Source organism: Palaemon carinicauda, chromosome 1, assembly GCF_036898095.1.
Source record: "Palaemon carinicauda isolate YSFRI2023 chromosome 1, ASM3689809v2, whole genome shotgun sequence".
Lineage (NCBI taxonomy): Eukaryota > Metazoa > Arthropoda > Malacostraca > Decapoda > Palaemonidae > Palaemon > Palaemon carinicauda.
The window spans coordinates 227749027-227770543 of NC_090725.1; the positions used below are offsets into that span (position 1 = coordinate 227749027).

Here is a 21517-nt window from a genome sequence, read left to right on the forward strand (position 1 = left end):
TCCCATTGAGGTGGTCCCAATGGAGCTTCGACCGGCCTCCAAACCCTTACGGGAGGACGTCTCCCCCTCAGCAGGTGAAACTCAAAGGGAAAATCTTCCAAAACCTTCAGTCCTGGAGGTTTTCTTTCCCCTCAGAAGGAGTTGAAGGATGCAAAGGCTCGACCCAAATCTTCAGCTACATCCTAAAGATCTTCAGAGGATCTGAAAAGACCATCTCCAAATCCTGCAGGGCCATCAGCAAGCGACGCCCACCATGCAAGGTACGACCGCAACCCATCCCGGGATGATGTCTCGTGAGTGGATGACCTCGATGACGACCAGCTTCCTAAATCTGCTAGTCTGAAGCTATTGGAGGCTGAGTAAAGGGAGTCAAAGCATGCCTTCTGGCAGGTCTTGGCCTGCAGGAGGGCCATCAATGGATTATCTGACCCCATGGTGGCAAAAACACGGTCTTGGACAACTGTATATCTAGGGGTCTAATGAATGAGCGTTGGAAACTCCTCCAGGTCCCTTCCGGTTAGGCTCTTCCTGCCGTTTGTGCAGCATAGGAGGTAATACAAGGTCTTCAACAAGCCTTTTCTGCCACTACCTCTACACCACTGGTTAGAGGAACTGACCAAGGGGATCTCCCTCGAGAGACTCTTGGGTCTGTAAGTCTCATTTTCGGCTTCAGAGATCCTAAATCAGGAGAAGGTGGCGAAGTATGCCATGCAGGCTACTTCGTGGCTGGATCTCTGGTTGGGATCAGTGGAACACCTTATGGGGACCGAGGACTGGTTCACGAAAAGCTCAAGGAAGGCGGTAGAAGCCTTTCTGCCGTCGGGAACTCAAACCATCATGTTCCTTACCCACCAAGTTGTAAACTTGTGTGAGAACACGATCCTGCAGCGAAGGAACTCGGTATTAGAAAGGCTCCATCTTCAAGTCCCACACAACGAGGTCACAAGACTGAGGAACTCGTCTCTGGAGGGTTCTTCCTTGTTCAGTCTAGAAAATGTCGAGGGGGCTGCGGAGAGATAGAGGAAGTCCAACCAGGACTCTGTACTCTATAGGACCTTGACATCTTGGCCCTATAGACCACCACCTCTGCAAAAGAAACAACAGCCAAAACCTCCAACGAACAAGACAGCAGCAACATCGGCTCCAGCAAAGGTGTCTAAGAAGCCCTTTTCTGCCATGAAACGGAAGGACTAGACTTCCCCGCAGGGGTGGAAAAATTTTAGAGGAAGCGGCTGAGGCGGCAACTGCTAGGATGGGCAATCTTCCCACTTGCCTGCATCGCTTTGTTCACGAGTGGGGGATGCCTGCATCGCTACTGGCAGAAGTGGATACAGCTCGGGGCGAAGCCCTGGACGGTCTTAGTGATTCGTTCAGGGTATCGTGTCCTTTTCACTCGATCTCTCCCCCACTGACCAAGGCTCCAGTTCCATCGAGCTCCTATGCGAAGGGATCCGCAAAGGAACTGGCCCTCCCGGCTAAAGTCCAGACCATTTTGGAGAAGGGTACTCTCCAAGAAGTCCTCGATGACTCCCCAGGCTTCTTCAGTCAACTCTTGCGAAAAAGTCGTCTGGAGGCTGGAGACCAGTTATCGACCTCTCATTTCTGAACAAGTTTCTCAAATAAACTCCGTTCAGCATTGAGACGGCTGACACAGTCAGATAAGCGATAAGACCACAGGACTCCATGTGTACACTGTACCTAAAGGAGGCATACTTCCAGATCCCAATCTATCCGTCTTCAAGGAAGTGTCTAGGGATCATACTAATCAATAAGAAATACCTATTCAAGGTGCTGTGCTTCGATCTTTCCAAGGCACCTCAAGTCTTCACGAGAGTGTTATCTTGGGCTCACAGAATCAGCATACAGTACGTTTTCTACGATATCTGGACGACTGGCTGATTCCAGCAGACTCGTTGGCAACCCTTCTTCAACACCGAGACAAAATAATGATTCTTTGCCAAGATCTGGGGATCATGGTAAACCCCGAGAAGTCGTCTTAGCTTCCTCTCAACGACTGATAAACTTGAGTCTGATCATAGATGCCAATCTTCAGAGAGCCTTCCCATCAGACAATGCTTCAACATGAAAACAATGTTTCCTGTCAAGGCATGATGACTTTGATAAGGCATTCTCTCGTTAAGAGGGGGAACAATACTTGTCTGAAGGTCGTGGTGAAGAAAACAGGTACATTCTCACCAAGATTCTTGGAGGGAACATTTTTTATGATGCTAGTGGCATTTCTAAATTCCTGTTGGAAGCTAGCCTCCTTACTCATTTTTAGATGTACAGTATTAAATTTTAAAAGTTTGTTTATGTTATTTATCAATTTGTTTTTATTTTTAGTTTTTTATCTTAGTTATTAATTATTAATTAAGCATAATTAAATTGGCATCAATGACCACTGATGTTATAATGCCAGATATTTACAAATTATGCATTCATTCCCATCAGACAACAGGGTAGTGAGGCTGAGGAAGGTTGCAAGACCATTCCTTAGACGAGAAGAACTTCCAGCCCAGAGGTGGTTGCGTCTCCTTAGACACCTATAATCCCTAGTCCGTCTAGTTTCCAACGGTCGCCTCTGGATGTAATCTCTCCAGTGGTGGCTAAAGTCCAACTGGAATCAGGGCAACGATTCCCAGGATGTTCTAGGTCTTATGGGACTGGAAGAACAGACAGATGGACCTCAGATGGTGGGTGGCAGACGAGAATCTGAGAACTCCCTCCACGACACATCTACACAAAGAGCCACATGCCAACATCTTCCACAGAGCTGTAGCTTTGCTATGACTTCATGCCTGGAGGTTATCCAGCACCTCCACACTCAGAGGATTTTCGTAATAAATTGTGAAACGTAGGGTTGGACATCTGTGATATCATCAGCATCAGTCTACCAGGCAAAGTGGACTGTCTTCTGTGGTTAGTGTCGGGGAAGGGGTATCTCCCCCTTTGATGCTACTACTCCAGCAATAGCGGAGTTCCTCGTGTACCTGCGGGAGGAAATGCTCCTCTCAATTTTGGCAGTAAAAGGTTACCACCCAGCCTTGAGTCTCGCCTTTAACCTGAAAGGAGTAGCTTTTCCTCTTCCCTGGAACTCTTCTCTCCTGATACGAAGTTATGAACTTACATGTCCCCAGTCAGAAGTGAGACCTTCTATTATGAATGGTTTTAAGTATACCATATCTCCATGCAGAGCATATGCCTTTTCAAGGTCATTAAAGACTGTTACATGGTACTGTTTGGAAGCAAAGGCTTCACAAATAGAGGACTCAAGTCGTATTATCACATCAGTTGTCGAGTGCATTTTTCTAAATCTAGGTGATAAAATACCTTTCTTTTCCAAGTGGAATGTGGTTCGGGTCCTTCAGTCTCTGAAGGGTCTCCCCTACAAACCATTATCCAAGGCAACAGACCGCCACCTCACTCTGATGTTCCTACTCTCTTTGGCTTCGGCCAAAAGAGTTAGTGAACTTCATGATCTCTCGTATGACATCACCCATTCAAGGGGATGGAGAGATGTAAGCCTCAGCTTCGTCCCTGAGTTTATTGCTAAGACTCAGAATCTGGGGGAATCTGATGGTATCAGATCCTAGGTTCGATTCCTTCCGGATAAAGAATTTCCAGTCTGTAACCGACGACCCAGACCAACTGTTACTATGCCCAGTAAGGAGTTTGATGTATTACTGTACCTCAAAAGGACAGCTGCAGCTTGCCCCCGAGTGTCAGCAGTCTCTGTTAGCAAGAGGAGGATCACGAAGAACACCATCTCTGCTTGGATTCCCAAGGTCATTGACCTGGCACTGAATCCCGATCCTTCTCTTCTCTGACACGTAGACCCAGAGCTCATGACTTCAGGGGCATTGCTACATCCCTGGTGTTCAAGCGAAACTGTAGCGCACGTACTACAAGCGGGTGTGTGGAAGCATCAGACGACCTTCACCGCCCACTACCTGCAAGACGAAACCCACAGGAACATGGAAATATTCCCATTGGTCCTGTGGTGGCTGCACAACAACTGGTTTAACACCTAAAGCTTCCTAATGGACAAGTAGCAGATGGTTGAGGGCAAAGGTTACCCAGGATTAGTCTGACTGAATGATTAAGAATGACTGGCTCCTTCTTTTCTTCATCCTCACCTTTCTTGGGGAATCAGCACCTCGGATCCTCTGCAAAGCTGACCTTAACCAACTGCAGGTAAACCATTGTTCCTTTGTGTAACCTGGTATTGTGTCAATACTGTTTCGTCCCCATACCCTAACAATGGTGACCTCTGAAGATTAAAGCAAGAATTTTTATTAGAATAATTACAATAAGCTCTTACCTTGACAGTCACAATGCTAGTATCACGAGCACACAGCTGGTATGGTCCGCGGACCATACATAGCACGTTTTAGTGAGGTGTAGGGTTTCCACCAAATATGTGCAAGGCACTTAAAGGGGAAACCCCTGGTGTAAGCCAATAGCCAGATTGGCAAGGACTTACACCCTCCTTAAGGGTAAGTCATCTCCTATAGATAGTGTTGGTTTGTATTTAGTGACGGAACAAATGACAAATTTGGAAGTAATTTGTATTTTTCCTAATTATACAAACCTGCAGCTATTTGTACAGATTGGCCTGCTAGCACTAGTCACCTTGAAGTCCCACCTCCAAGCAAAGTGGGTTCTCAACCTAGGTGTGTGAAAGGGATAGCTTCTCCCCCGCACCACCTCTCTAACTAGTGGGTGGGTGGTTAACCGGCATTAAAGATCTAATGGCTCATCTTTCAGCTTCGCCAAAAGCAATATCCTCTAGAAATAGCTACAGGTTTGTATCATTAGGAAAAATACAAATTACAGTGAACCCTCGTTTATCGCGGTAGATAGGTTCCAGACGCGGCCGCGATAGGTGAAATTCCGCGAAGTAGTGACATCATATTTACCTATTTATTTAACATGTATATTCGGACTTTTAAAATCTTCTCGTACGTAGTACTGTTAACAAACCACCCTTTAATGTACAGAACACTTAATGCATGTACTACAGCACCCTAAACTAAAACAGGCACAAATATTAAAGGCGATTTTATATCATGCGTTTCCTAAACACCTAAAAAGCACGATAAAAAATGGCAACCAATGTTTTGTTTACGTTTATCTCTGATTATAATGAAGAAACAAACGCATTTACACATCTGTGTAGGCTATAGGTTTGTTTTTGCATCAATTATATTGATTATTCAGTACAGTATGTTGATTTGGTTATTACTAATGTTTTACTTAATTTTTCTTAGGACTTCCAAATGAAATGTTTTTCTTTATGACGCCGCCTGAAACGACGGCGTTATAACGTACGTTCAGTTAACAAACTAAGAAATTTAACGCTATGATGAAAGTGATAAATAATGATATTACAGTAAAAGCTTTTATAAAATATGTTATTACAAATATTATTTACCGTATCTATATAAAATCATACATACGTAGCAAAGCAGGAAAACAATCTACGAGAGAGAGAGAGAGAGAGAGAGAGAGAGAGAGAGAGAGAGAGAGAGTTGTTTTACATACGTAAATGTAAATTTTAAACAAACAAAAAAAAAGCCCCATTTCATATAAAATAGATTACAAATATTTTACACTATCATATTACAGTAGTCTGTATAATACTGTAAAGTTCAGTACAGTATGTTGTTGTTATAGTCGTGGTGATGAAATTCTCACGAAACAAAAACACGCCATTTGATTACAACAGCTGATTCATTCTCTCTCTCTCTCTCTCTCTCTCTCTCTCTCTCTCTCTCTCTCTCTCTCTCTCTCTCTCTCTCTCTCTCTCTTCGTGTTATACAATACTCACATTTAGATGAAGAAACTAAAATTAGTTTTCTTAGTGTCAATTAAATACAAAACGAAAAAATTAGGCCGAGTCTACATCCATTTCAATCATAGCTAAAAATACGGCATCCGATTTCATCAGCAAACCACTATTTTTTGGGAAATATCATTTTATTTTAGAAAATTGCCACTCTTTAAATAGTTAATTGCACATTAAGAAAGCGTGTACTTTTGTTTTTAAATTTCGGGTGTGTTTTAAAAATCGAGTATTGTTGACTTCTTTTTGTTTTACTTTTGGCTGTGATTAGATCAGCTGTCATCTAGCTGCCGCTCTTGAGTGTGTACGAATACACTAACAAAGTATCATTTATACCATTTCTTAACTTATTCAAACCGTCTACAGTATACAGTTGATATTACATAAGCACCAATGTGTTATAACCTATCATATTTTTTTGGTTATTACATTTAAACCCCCCCCCTCTCTCTCTCTCTCTCTCTCTCTCTCTCTCTCTCTCTCTCTCTCTCTCTCTCTCTCTCTGTGGGCTACTTTTCACTACCTCCCATTCCTTACCTCTCTCTATCTCTCTAACAAATGATATCTTTGTTGCTCCTCAAAGTTTCATTTATATTGAAAATCGATCATGATTCAATTTTCCTTACTTTCTCCAATCTCGCACCATCGGTCACATTGCGGTATTTTCGATATTTCCGGAAAATCCGCGATATATGTATATACATGGGTTATGAAAAAAATCCGCGAAGTGGTGAATCCGCAATGGTCGAACCGCGAAGTAGCGAGGGTTCACTGTACTTCCAAATTTGTCATATTACTACTGGTCTACAGTACTGTATTCTTAGCTTTTTATTTTTTTTAAATTTAGCTTTTGTATCCAGCAGTGTTAAGAGCCTTAAGTTAGCAGATTATTGTTTTCAGTGGCATAGAAAATCCTATTTTTTCTTTAATTTTTTTTTGTCTTTGTGAATGAATATCTATTGAAAAATAAGTGTAGCATTAAGGTTTTGAGTAAGGCACCAGAGCTAGCTTCATAATTACCACGAAGAAACACTAAACCCCCTAGCTCTTTTTATTTCGAGATTTCTATAATTTCATAGCTAATTTTGTTAGACCCTGATACAAAAGGTACAAAAATAAAACTTTGCTTTACTGCAAATAACACTTTCCTTTTCAGTACTAATAGACTATAATCTTAAACATCAATTTCTCAGTGATACTTTAAAAAAAAACTTATTAATTTTTTATGAAAATATTAAAGATCCTTTTAATAAAAATAAGATTTTCTTATTAAGAAGTACCTATCAGGTAATCACTCCAACGTAACTGGAGCACTTAAATTTAGCTACGACTTATACTTCCAGGTGCATCTTCCAATACAACCACTATGTTACGACTTATCTCACCTTATAATGAGAGCGACGGGCGATGTGTACATATTTTAGAGCTATTATCGTCTAAACTTATTATTTTAAGAATACAATTAAATCCAATTTCAAAGCATAATTTCATAACACTCATCCATAAATGTATAACATATTGTAACCCACAGCTACTTTACCATTAGCTGCACCTTGACCTAATATATTAGAAGCTTTCTATCTCAGAAAATATTTAAAAATATTACTTGTAATGGAGGTATACAAACTGAATATGAGATAAAGTAAGATAATTCATGGCATATCGTTTACAGAGCAGGTTCCTCTAACTAGAGTTAAATACCGCCAAATCCTCTAAGTACTAAAGTATTTTACGTCTTTTTCATTATTATTTTTCCTGTATAGTGTACTGTACTCTTTAATTCTCACTTTCTTTGTTTATTCTAGGCTGCTTTTTTACATTTTGGCCCATTGTACAGTAGCCTATAAGTTTTTGCAGTTATTAAAATATGCAGACTTATTTTAGAAAATTAAAAATACGGCTGAGTGTTTCCAGCACATTGTAGTAGCAATGAGGGTATATATTGTAAAAATGTTGCAAAGATTGAACAACATTCTTTACTTTAAAAGTATTGTAGGTAATTTGTTCTGCTTGATAACTTTTATTATATTTTTTCCTTGAACAGGTAACAGAAAAGGCCTGCTTTATGTTTCGGCAGTATGTAAAGGGTAGTCTTTACGATCGCATCTCAACTCGGCCTTTCCTGACAGGTGTTGAAAAGAGGTGGCTGGCATTTCAGCTTCTATGTGCACTTAATCAAGCCCACCAGCAAGGTGTAAGTTGTATCCATCACTGGGGCATAGCTCCCTTTTTTAGGATTTATAATTCTTTTTGACGGGTACACTATTTTGTTTCACTTAGCTTCATTCTTAATTCTGGAACAGCAAAAATATTTTGTTTTTGAAAATTAAAATTATTTCTGTATGCAGGTTTTCACTTATACACATCAAAATATATTTGAACAGGTATGTCATGGTGACATAAAATTGGAGAATGTCATGGTGTCCTCATGGAGCTGGCTTTTGTTAGCAGATTTTGCAACTTACAAACCAAGTCTACTACCTGACAATGATCCCGCAGATTACACCTACTACTTTGATACTTCTCGTAGAAGAATATGTTACATAGCCCCTGAAAGGTTAGTTCTGTCAACTCAACAAGTGTAGGCTTCATATAAATATTATTATAGGTATTTATTTATATATATTGTGAATTGTAGATTTAGAATATTTAATTTTAGATCTGTAAATGGGTGTGGTTTTATATTACTCGTAGCCTATAGGATTCTAGTGTATTTGTTCATTTATGCTAATATATTGGGGCTCTACTGGCGTCAATGTCAGACATGTTCAATGGTTTTTAGTACAGTACTGCATAGATACATAGCCAATCCTTGAACTGCTGATTAAAGGAATTAATGGTATAGATGATAGTGTTTTCATTATTCATATTGTACCTTAAATAACAGGATATTGATTTCTAAGTTGCGCTCAATTTTTGTTTTCAATGGGAAGCATTAAAGGTCAACTGCCAAAGCTTCCTTGATCTAGCTAAAAATAATTCTAAGTACAGTAATATATATATATTATGTATGTATATATATACTATATGTATGTATATAAGTTATCTAAAAGTCTTATTGGCTAGAGTATCCTCTATTCAGATTTGCAGAAGTCTTACTGTAGATTTGACTAAATGTACAGTAACTAACTGATGGGGGATTTTCTAGCCTACTATATAGAAGTTCTAAGTACATTTTGCTGTCCTGATGCTAGTATAATCCTTCAACAAGTTTAAGGAAGCTATGCTTTATTTACTACTAAAAGTAACCTTCAAATAAAAGGAAATTGCTTTCATTTTATGGTTTTAGATGATGAGCATTGGTATCAAGTTTTGCCTAAATACCTAAATGTCACAAACTACAGTATACGTATTTGGATACCTCCTCAGTAAATCTTGAATAAGTTGTCAATTAGGTACGCCTGACATGTATTTTTACTTTCTATCTACTTCATATTATCATGTGCATGTAGGAAGATCAAACTAATTTGAAAATATTTTTTTTTTTCTCCAGATAACTTTTTATTACTTGCTACAGTTGATTACTTTGTCTTCTTCACACACTTGCTACTTATGTATTGATAATCTATGCATAAGTTCCTTTTGTTAAAATACACATGATTAGCAAAGGGCATAGTAAAGGTATTGCATTCATGAATACTGTATAAGTGAAGTTTAAATTTCAATGAGTTTTGAAATTCAGTGAATATGATTTTATCCCCTCTTAAACTAGAATTGTTCCGTTACTCTATACAAACCTTTGCTATTTATAGGGATATTACTTTCGGCCAAGCTGAAAAATGACCCGTGAGACTTTTAGCAAGGGATAATCACCCAACCTGCTAGGGGTGTGGGGTAGCCGGCAATCCCACTCACTCGCACACATGGGCTGAGCACCCACTTTTACTTTGGGCTCTGTGAGAGACATGTTGTCTCTCTCTCCGCTCCAAACTTAACCAGCCATTTGACTAGCTTTTTCTTGTATCCTTATACAGACTTAAGTTTTGCATATGAAAACATTCATGTAATTTTTTTTATATATTTTTGAGCTTTCTTTTCATGACAGTGAATGTTGCTCTTGTGTGACAGCGTAGTGCGGAGGCTCTTGTCTGACAGCATAGTGCGGCAGGTTCTCGGTTGGAGAACCACTTCTTAAGATCCCCCCCCCCCTTGGACGCCAGACAACCCGTGAGCAGGTGGCCTTCTACGAGTGACCCGTCTTCCGCCGGAGGGGAGTAGTCCTCCTGTGAATACTCCTTCTCTGTTTGGATGTTAACGTTGCTCTCTCCCTGCTAGTTCTTTGGAGGAAGAGCTTGACTTTGGTCTTGCTCTTCCTCGCTGACAACGCCGTACTACTTTGTTACGTTGGCGGCCGGCAGATCCTATGAAGGGAACAACTTTTCCTTTGTATGGGTTAGATTGCTCTCCTGAATGTTGCTTTTCAGTAATTAAGTTGAAATAATAACAGTTTTAATTTAACTTGTAACAGCACTCAACGCAGCACTCCTTCATGCGTTGATGGGCTAATGGCCATATTTAGCTGGTGGAGGGACTGCGTAGTCATTAGTTTGTTCGCTCTCCCTCGGAGAACCCGTTTCTTGCCTATGGGTTTAGTGGTTTTCCCAAGTAGTTGGTTTCGTCAGCTGATTAATCAATTGTAATACTTTTTTTTTTTTTTTTTACAGTTCTTACGCTACCGGTCTCCTTCGCCCGATGATAGCACCCAGCAAAGGGAGTGCGAAGTCCTTTGTATGTTTCTGTATTATCAGGGGACACATTTCCTATCCAGGGGTTAGGTGGTCCTTCCGAGGAAGTTTTTCTTTCATTCATTTTAAGTTTCCTCTGCTAGCGATGCCGTTCTTCTTCGTTCGGCCAAGTCAGCCGATGTAGAAGAGAAGAGCCGTTCGTTCTTGTGGAATCTGCTGTTCTTGCCTTGTCACAGTCCTGTTCTCCTGTGCCTGTGGCAGATTCTTATCAGCATGCTGACTACGACCTTTCCCTTACAAGGATGAGGTCCCTTCCAAGAGTGGTACAGTCTCTGCAACATTCTCTACTTTTACTCCTTTGTTCCTCATACTCAGGCGTAGAAATGAGGGCAGTAGCATACTGTTCCTCCGAGGGTTCCAGTGGAGAATCCCTTCGGTTTGAACCCAAAAACTACCTACGGCTATGTTTCGCAGGTAGCGCTCGATGCTGACCTTCAATTTGAACAATGCTTGTTGACGGGAAGCAGAGAGTGCTGCCTGGAGGTCTGCCTCCAGGTGTTGGACATCTTTCCCTTTCCAGGGAGAGTTAACCTCCACCAAGTGTTGGGTTGCTCTATCTTCCGAGGGAGAACTTCCCTTCATCAGCTTTTGTCGGGCAACCTTACTGCTTGCGGGGGAGAATTGCTAACAGCTACATCTCCTCGCAGCAGCTGCAGACTCGTTGCCAAAGACTATGCTCCTCCCCATGCTGAGCTGACTCTTCCATTGGGGGTAGAGCAAAGTCTGAGGCTAGTCTCTCCTAAGGGGGAATGTCTCTCGTCCGCAAGCAATGCCCCCATAAAGACATCATTCCAGAGATCTTCTAGAGACCACCGTAACTCCGTTGATGCCTACGGGCGAGGTTTCTTCTGCAGAAGAACCTTGCTGCCGCCGATGATCCCCTCAGGAGGATCGTCACTCTTCTTCGGATCGAAGTCCTCGCCACTCTAGACGTTCTCCTTCCCCTGCGGTTAGGATACATCTCTTTAGTCCTTGCTATGACCAACAATCTTTTCCTGCACTTGCCAGATGTTTGCCTTCGGGCCCTTGTCACTCGCCAGTTGCTCGCCACTCGCTTTCGGGTGATCGTCATTCTCCAGCTGCGGGGGCAGTAGTTCGTCGCGTGATTGTCAAGTCAGGTAGTGCGCGCTCGTCATTCGCACACTTCGCTGGACTCCTCCCTCCTTTGCAAATCGTCGCAAGCCTTTGCTAACGCTTCGTCATTCGCCTGCTCCTCGCCGTTTGCCATCACCTCACCGCCTGTCGGCACGCTATCACCCATCAGTGCGCGATTGCTAATCACCTCTCTTCCAGGTTTCTGGTTTTCAGCGACCTCGACAGCCATCGGAGAATCTCGGAAGCCTTGACCCTTGGGGTGTGTTTCTCCTACTTCATTCATCGGAGATCCTCTATGGTAAGGATCTCTTCCGGCTTGGATCTTTACTTCAAGCATTTGTCTTCCTTCCCAGCAAGACCCTCCTGCTTTCTTCGTTTTATGTAGAGCACTCTACTGTTTTGGCTTCTTCAATTGCTTTAGAGTCTCAGAGTGATTCTCCTCATTCAGTTGACACAGAACTTCAATAAGGGGCCAGTTAACCTTCTGCGAGTGGCATTACTCCAGTCGTGCTTACCTCGACATGCAGTTGAATGAGTTTAGTACACACTGCTCTCCTGGAACCTAACCCAGCACCCATCTTTGATGAATGGGGTAAAGCACAAGTGTCAACCTGGGTGCGTAATACCTTACAGCTGAGAACTTGTTGTTTCACACAGGTACAGTGCTATTGGTTTCCCAATCCATTCTTCGGGTCGCCAGATCTTGTCAACACACTCAAACGTTCATCCCTTACGAACGTCTTCATGAGACAGTGTGTCTAAGGGGCTATGTCGCCTGTTTTGCTCCCTGTCTCTTCCTGTTGGTCACTTGTGATACATGGTTACCTTACAAGTTGATATCTTCATTGAAAGAAAGAGCTTTGTTAGTTGTGCAGGCGCCCTCGCCTATTCGCTGCCACCAGGCAAGTAGATCATAATTCTTACAGTGGGTTGCCGCAATAGAAGTCTTCCAACCACTCGCCTCTGTCTCCTCTCTGATGACTCTGAATGAATCTTGTGAACATAATCCCTTGGGGTATTTGCTTCCCCTCACCCCCACAAGTTCGAGAACTTGCTGGATCTCTTGTCATGTTTCTTGGGCCGACTCCATGGATCCTCTCCTCAGCTCTTATTAAATGCTTCAAGAGAAATAAACTCGTGGGATTAACCACCCTTAATTTCCTTTCCGCTGTTTCAGGGAATTGAACTCTGCTGGATTTTCCTCCGGAGAGGCATACTTGGCCAACCCTTAGCTTGATCCCAGTCTTGTCCTTCAATCCTCGGATGATGCTGCCCTCCCGCAACCGGAGTTCGCCTTGTTAATGGCCATACGACGTTGAAACAGCGTCTCTTCCGATCAGCGAAATAAAGCAACATTGGGTCTTGTCAGTACTTGTACAGCTGACCACCTGGGAACATCATTATGATTACGTTGTAGAAGTGCTACTTCTCAGGTTGTTGCTGCTCTAGCGCAGAGGTGGACTTCCTTGTCCCTCACTTCACCAAGAAAAGATTCCTCTTGGTCATGGCTGGGAAAGGGATGCTGTGAACATCGATATTCTATCCAAGAGATAACTCCCTCTTTTCTCATCCTTGAGGAGGTTGCCCCATTATGAGTCCCCTCCGTATCTGGATAACCCATCTCTTTCCAACAAGGACAGAGAATCGCAGCTCAGTTACAAGAGAATACGCTTTTACTCTTCCTCCTTCTTGTGGAAGTGTGAGGCCAATTCTGTCTCTACCTTCGCGATCCGAATATCCAGTTGGACGCCTATTTCAGGCATTGCGTCTGTGGACAGAACGTGTTTCGTCGAGGGTTCTCCGAGCCTCTACAGTCACTTCCTGCTATAGATAGTCTCCAATTCCGTCCTCTCCTCCCAGAGCAAGATAGATTATCAAACTGGTGAGGAGAAGGCATACAGTTAAACTAGCAGTTAGTCCACAGGACACTCTAGGTACATTTGACCACTAGGACTCTTGCTCCTAAATTCCGGAATGCCGTCATCGAGGAAGTATCTTTGACCTTTTAGCAGGTTTTTGCGAAAAGGTTTACCATAGTGTCAACCTGGTTTGTCAGGATTGGCTTTGTTCTTCGAAGATTCCGGTACGACATACTGATCCTAACAGACTCAGTGTCTGACCTTCGTTAACACCGAAACTTCTCCCCAAGCTTACAGAGATTGGAGGATTGAGGTAAATCTTGAGAGATACCTCGGCTTCCTTATCAGAGACAGGTACCCTTGAATTCATTGTCTTCATGCAGAAGTTTTTTCTGGCGATTGATGGGATTCTAGGAGGAGGATGACAGGAGTCTCTTCCTTCTACGAGATGCATTTTCAGCCAGCAGTGGTAAGTCTCTTAAGAGTCCGTTTCACTCGGGTTTGTCAAGCCTGTGGGCAGAAGTAGGATCTCCCCCCTTTTTTTCTCTGGTCTCATAACAACCGGAGAAGATGGTTGACAAACTGAAATCGCTGAGAAGTCGACCTCCTCAGCTCTTCCCCGGATTGGACGCTCCTTCCAGATGCATCAAAAGAAAGAGGGGGTTAACCGTGCTGTACCACTCAGCCTCTGGGCTTTGGTCAGAGTCCGAACAGTACCGTCTGTTAAACCTCCCTGAGATGAGGGCATACTTCCTACGGACAAGGGGTACCACGCCCTCCTAGGAGAACTCGGATTTGAGCTTCAGCTTGTTTCTAAGGCAACACCTGATGTGGAGCTTCAACTTGAGCTTGAACTCCTGGATGAGAAACAGAGATGATGGCTAAGGGGATCGCTCTAGGTGCTGGAACTTTCCAAGGGAGAGTCTTTCCAACCACGGTCAACAGTCCTCTTGCTTATGGGGAGAATCGCCGACTACGGCAGCAGATGTTGGTTGTGTCTTTCCTGTCCACGGAAAATTCTTCCTTTTCCGGTTGGTCTCCCCATCAGAGGATTCCTCCAGTGAAGATAGGTATTCACCCAATCCCCTGCGGAGGGAGTAGTCCTTCCACCCATCATTGGGTTGCAATATTCTTGCTTGCGGGAAGGATCGCTGACAGCCGCAGCAGACGGTGGTCGCCTTTCCCATCCCCTGGAGAAACTGCCTCTTTTCGTGTTTGGTCCCCTCTCCTCGAGGATTCCTCCGGCGGGAATTGGATTCATTCATCTTCCGCCCTTGATCTTTGGGGGCAGGCCATGCTCATCTTGCCAGCAAGAATCGTCTTGCCCAGCAGACTCGTCATGCCCATTGACTCATCTGCAACTTCTGACGGAGATCCCGAGAGAACTCCCTGAGCGACTCTAACAGCCATATGTGAACACCTTTTACAAAGGTGTATCTTGGCTGTGACTTAATGCCTGGAGACTATCCAGCTCCTCCTCTCTCAAAGACTCCTTTCCACAACAAGTTGTGAAGAGGATGCCTGGATACGTGCCTAGATCTTTGACTTTGGCCGTCCAGGCCAATTGGAGTGTACAGTAGTTGGTATCACTATCCCTGCATTAGAGGAGTTCCTCATTTACCTCCAGGAGAAAAGTGTCTTGTGGTCTTGGCAATGAGACGCCAACGTTAGTCCTTGAGCCTTTAATTCAGACCGAAAGGAATTAACCTTTCATCCAAGTAGGCATCGCCCCCCCCTTATACAGAGTTTTTGAGCCAGCAAACCCTTAGTCGGAAGGGAGATCTCCTCCAAGGGGCAAGGTTTGCGTCCTGCGTTCCCCAAAGGGTTCCACCTACGACCCGTGACGCCAAGCAGCAGACGTTCACCTGACCTCGATGAAAGTTCTCCTGCTCCTATTGGCTTCGGCCAAAAGAGTCAATGAACCCCATGGGCTGCCCTTAACGCCTCTCATTCACAACGATGGGCTAGGTAACACTCGACCTCGTTTCTGGCAGCTCAGATCCCAGATTCCGAACCCTTCGTTCTGGGAGTCCCTCTCAGCATGACCAATGATTCAGATCAACAGTTACTATGTCAAAGAGAAACTTTAGGCCCTACCTCACGGAAACTACAAGAGCTCGCCCCCGAGTGTTGGCACCCTTTGTCAGCTCGGGGAAGATCAAGAGAAGGATCACCAAGAGCATGTTCTTGGCTCAGATTTGCAAGGTCTTGGGCCAAGCATTGAATCTTGATCCTTCTCCTCATAGAAGAGACCGAGAGTTCATAACGTTAGGAGCAGGAGTACACCCTAGTGCTTTAATAGACTACTCTGTGACACAGGCCTTGTCACCACCCACTTTCTGCAAGACCTGACTGACAGGAATATGAAGATGTTCTTCAGGATCCTGCGGTGGCTACACAATAAAGGGCTTAAAAACATCAGGCTTCTTGATGGACAAGAAGCTGATGAGCGAGGGCAGAGTTTAACCATGGTTAAGTCTGGGATGAATAAAAAAGAATGACTGTCTCTTTCTTTCTTTCATTTTCCACCCTGTGGGGTAAAAGTACCTACGGTACTCTACAAAGCTGACCTCCGGTGTCTGCAGGTAGAACCATTTCCCCTGTGTAACCTGGTATAAAAATAATACAGTGGAACCTCTACATACGATCTTAATTCGTTCCAGAAACTGCTTCGTATGTTAAAACAATCTTATGTTGGAGCAAATATTCCCATAAGAATACACTGTAATTTGTGTAATTCGTTCCACAGCCCAAAAACCTATAATAACTCCTTAATAAATTACTACATATAATTACACATAATAACATAATTGCATAATACGAAAGAAGGATGTAATAAAAGATAGTTATAAAGAAATAATAAATAAAAAATGTGTTTTTATCGTCACTTTACCTTAGAGACAGGCCAACGCAGGTGTAGGATTTGCTACGCCAGGAGGAGACGGACAATCGGCGAGAAGGTAGACATGGTGTTAACATGTTCTTTAAGGTTACCGTCCGCCATGGGGTTTTGACATAACAACTTTCAGAAATCGAAAATCGTTTTATTGCTTCTATGTATGCATAAACATATCGTACATGCTCCCCAGAAGTTTCAACCAATTATTTTTACAAATAACGAAGATATAGCGGTCTTTAAGTGATGACGTCATCCTTACCGTGTCGTCTGCATGACTGAGTTTGATAAAATCGTCTTTGTGTGTTATTTTTGCATATCTATAGCGATTTTTCACTTATGTTTTGAACTATCGTACGTCTGGCAGAAATGGAAGGCATTGGTAGAGCGTAGTTGAACGAAATCTACTCCTAGGAGAACAGAAGCCAGAGTTTCCAAACACTTACTGAAGTTATAATGCATGTGTTTATTTACTTGAAGTTCGTATGTAGATTGTTTTCACAACGTCCTCGGGAACTTTATAGCAAGGCCAATGTTACCTAAAGTCATAAAAAGAACAAATAGTCAATCATTTATCCATAAAATGAAGATATAGCGGTCTTTAAATGATGACGTCATCCTTACTGCGTCGTCTACCTGACTGAGTTTGACAGAATCGTAGTTCTCTCTCTCTCTCTCTCTCTCTCCTCCCCTCCCTCTCTCTCTCTCTCTCTCTCTCTCCCCTCCCTCTCTCTCTCTCTCTCTCTCTCCCCTCCCTCTCTCCTCTCTCTCTCTCTCTCTCTCTCTCTCATTCAAATTATCTAAAACTGCCTTTTATACAAATAATATAATTCTCTCCTCTCTCTCTCTCTCTCTCTCCTCTCTCTCTCTCTTGAAGTTCGTATGTAGATTGTGCTTTCATAACATCCTTGGGAACTTTATAGCAATGCCAATGTTACCTAAGGTCATAAAAAGAAAAAAATAGTCTATAATTTTTCCAAACAATGATGATATAGCGGTCTTTAAATTATGACGTCATCCTTACTGTCGTCTGCATGACTGAGTTTAAGTTTGACAGAATCGTAGTTATGTTTATTTTTGTATCTCTCTCTCTCTCTCTCTCTCTCTCTCTCTCTCTCAAATTATTCAAAACTGCCATTTATACATTCTATAATACCAATGTTCAACTCTCTCAGAATCAAATAATGGTTGATCTCTCTCTCTCTCTCTCTCTCTCTCTCTCTCTCTCTCTCAATTTGAACTGTCATCTACAGTATATCAACCAAATGCTATCACTCCAAAATTAAATTCAAGATCTCTCTCTCTCTCTCTCTCTCTCTCTCTCTCTCTTATGTTTTGATATATCGTACTTCTGGCAGAAATGAAAGGCATTGGTAGAGGGTGGCTAAATGAAAACTACCAGCTACGAGAACATCAGCAAAGTTTCCAAAGACATAGAAATTATAATGCAGCTACGAGAACATCAGCAAAGTTTCCAAAGACATAGAAATTATAATGCATGTGTTTATTTACTTGAAGTTCGTATGTAGATTGTGCTTTCACAATGTCCTCTGGAACTTTATAGCAGTGCCAGTGTTACATAAGGAGATAGAAAGAACAAAAAGTAAGTGGAGAACAAAAAATAAAAGAACCAAGAAAGAGGGAAACATGAATAAGAGTAAAAGCTGAAACCTGCTAACTAAAACACTGGCAACAATGAGAGATCGCTGGCAACTCGTAACATAGGAATAGTAAATTGAGGGTTCAAATACCTCATTTAGGATGCATTTATGTAAGAATAAACAATAAAAGTTATCATAATAATATTATCTTGATTTCTTTAAGAAAAGAAGCGAAAATTTGTTGCAAATCTTTGGGAGCTCATAACTCAAAAACAGTTATTCACACTTAGGTACATTTTTCTCACTTATTTGTTGTTCTATATTAGAGAGAAAGATATCATTGAAAAAAAGAATAAAAATCCCACACTTCTGGCAGACAAAATTTTGATTTTCTTTTTATATTTTTTTTTTCACGATTATTTTCCGTCTAGACAAGAATAAAAAGATAAAAATTAAAAAAAAAAAGAAAAAGGAAAATCAAAATTCTGTCAAACAGAATTTTTTGGTTGATAGAGTAGTTTTTATGGTAAAAGTTTCAATACAATTGGTATTATAGTAGTGGGGAAAAATGTACCTAAATTTTTTTTTTTTAAATCATGATTTTTGCTAATAAATCCAAAAGTTTTTGATCAGATGACTTGAAATTTTTATATGATGAAGGTATTATATATGTCTAAAACATATATAGAAATGGTGTAATTTGGATCATTAGAAAAAAAATGGCGGACATAGCGGACGGTCCCCTTAAATAAATACTCACTCTCTCTCTCTCTCTCTCTCTCTCTCTCTCTCTCTCTCTCTCGTTCTTCTTCACTGTTAGTGTTAGAGACGTCTATTAATTTTTTTCTGAGAGAGAGAGAGAAAGAAAGAAAGAGAGAGAGAAAGAGAGATTAAACTAAAATGCGGTGTACATATGATTTTTAACAGCGTCAACGAGTTTAAAGACAATTAAATGTTACTAAAAAAAGCAATATCAGCGAATCTGAATTCCTTTATTAACAAACAAATATTGATACGAACACTGCATAAACACACACACACAGGTGTAGAAATTCCTACGCAGGAGGAGACATGATCGGTGAGGAGGTAGAGATGGTGACTGCGATAACATACCGTAACTTACACTACGGAAACTTTAATCTAACCTAGCTTATTTATTTTTTTTTTTCATTTTTATATTTCATATTTTGAACATTTTTTTTTTCTTTTGATTTTTAATTTTCATCACTTTCAGTGACGAGTTACGGTACGTTATCGCAGTCACCATCTCTACCTCCTCCCTGACCATCTGTCTCTTACTGCGTAGCAATTCCTACACCCGTGTGTGTGTGTTTGTGCATACGCACACGAGTTTGTATCAATATTTGCTTTAGTTAATAAAGGAATTCAGATTCGCTGTTATTACTTTCTTAGTTACATTTAATTGTCTTTCAACTCTTTGACGCTGTTAAAAATCATATGTACTCTTAAACACATTTTTGTTTAATCTCTCTCTCTCGGAAAAAAAATAATAGACGTCTCTAACACTATAACAGCGAAGAAGAACAAGAGAGAGAGAGAGCGAGAGGGTGAGAGATTTTATTCAAAGAACATGTTAATGTTATGTTTAAAGAGATACAGAAAAAGAGAGAGGACTTTTTTAAAAGAGCTTGTTAATGCTATCTTGGTTTTCTTTGCTTCCCTTCTTTCTTTCTGTTCATCACGCTGGCCCCTCTCACAAATGATCGTTGCCAACATCTCTTTGTCCTTTATCCCTATCCACAAAAGGGGTTCTATCTCTTCCTGGGTAGTGCTACGATGTCTTGTAATAATGGTGATCCCCTTCGATGGTTTGACTGCTTTAATGGCTGCCTTCTGCTTGATGATCGTCGAGATCATAAGCCTATTCCGGCCATATTGTTTAGCATATCACTCACATGCACACTGCTCTCATGTTTTTTTATAATTTCTTGCTTCAATTCTAATGAAAGAATTGCCTTCTTCCTTTTCTCACCACTACCTGTACTGAAACTTAGCTTCTTAGGCACCATGATTATGGGTAAAATCAAAAAGGAAATGTGAGAAAAGGAAGAATATAAACACTGTTAATAACATACAAACACACTCGTGTGCGCGTATGCACAAACACACACACGTGTAGAAATTCCTACGCAGGAGACACGATCGGCGAGGAGGTAGAGATGGTGACTGCGATAACGTACCGTAACTTACACTACGGAAACTTTAATCTAACTTAGCTTATTTTATTTTTTTTTATTTTTATAGTATTTCATATTTTTAACATTTTTTTTTTCTTTTTATTTTTAATTTTCATCACTTTCAGTGACGAATTATGGTATGTTATCGCAGTCACCATCTCTACCTCCTCCCCGATTGTCTGTCTCTTACTGGGTAGCAATTCCTACACCTGTGTGTGTGTTTGTGCATACGCACACGAGTGTGTTTGTATCAATATTTGTTTTAGTTAATACTGTAAAGGAATTCAGATTCGCTGTTATTACTTTCTTAGTTACATTTCATTGTCTTTCAACTCGTTGACGCTGTTAAAATCATATGTACTCTAAACACATTTTTGTTTAATCTCTCTCTCTCTCTCTCTCTCTCTCTCTCTCTCTCTCTCTCTCTCTCTCTCTCTCTCTCTCTCTCTCTCTCTCGGAAAAAAAATGATAGACGTCTCTAACACTATAACAGCAAAGAAGAACAAGAGAGAGAGAGAGAGAGAGAGAGAGAGAGAGAGAGAGAATTTTATTCAAAGAACATGTTAATGGTATGTTTAAAGAGAAACAGAAAAAGAGAGAGGACTTTTTTAAAAGAGCTTGTTAATGCTATCTTGGTTTTCTTTGCTTCACTTTTTTCTTTCTTTCTGTTCATCATGCTGGCCCTTCTCACAAATGATCATTGCCAACAATCTCTTTCCTTTATCCCTATCAACAAAAGGCATTCTATCACTTCCAGGGTATTGCTACGATGTCTTGTAATAATGGTGATCCCTTTCGATGGTTTATCTGCTTTAATGTCTGCCTTCTGCTTTATGATCGTTGAGATCATAGGCCTATTCCGGCCATATTGTTCAGCCATATCACTCACATGCACACTGCTCTCATGTTTTTCTATAATTTCTTGCTTCAATTCTAATGAAAGAATTGCCTTCTTCCTTTTCTCACCACTACCTGTACTGAAACTTAGCTTCTTAGGCACCATGATTATAGGTAAAATCAAAAAGGAAATGTGAGAAAAGGAAGAAAATAAGCACTGTTGATAACAGACCAAACAGAGGACAACCACATGATACACACAAGAACAGAGAACAGAGCACTCGACGTTCAATGGCGTCCCTCTTACGTGTTGCCATCTACCGGCATAAACAAGATCTACATCGGATGTTGGAGCATTACTTTGGGTGTCGAGACAAAAATTTGCTGGAATTTTACTTTGGATGTTGGAACAATCGTATGTAGAGGTTCCACTGTACTTGT

General features: G+C 41.4%; 1 protein-coding gene across 4 annotated transcripts in view; it reads left to right on the plus strand.

The window, feature by feature from the left end:
• Vps15 (vacuolar protein sorting 15) overlaps nt 1-21517 on the plus strand; it is a 796097-nt gene that overhangs the window by 621788 nt on the left and 152792 nt on the right. For all 4 annotated transcript variants that reach the window (XM_068387739.1, XM_068387743.1, XM_068387753.1 and 1 more), the window contains 2 exons: nt 7890-8039; nt 8230-8402. In XM_068387739.1, the coding sequence (XP_068243840.1) occupies nt 7890-8039; nt 8230-8402 (323 nt within the window). The remainder of the gene's footprint in view (nt 1-7889; nt 8040-8229; nt 8403-21517) is intronic.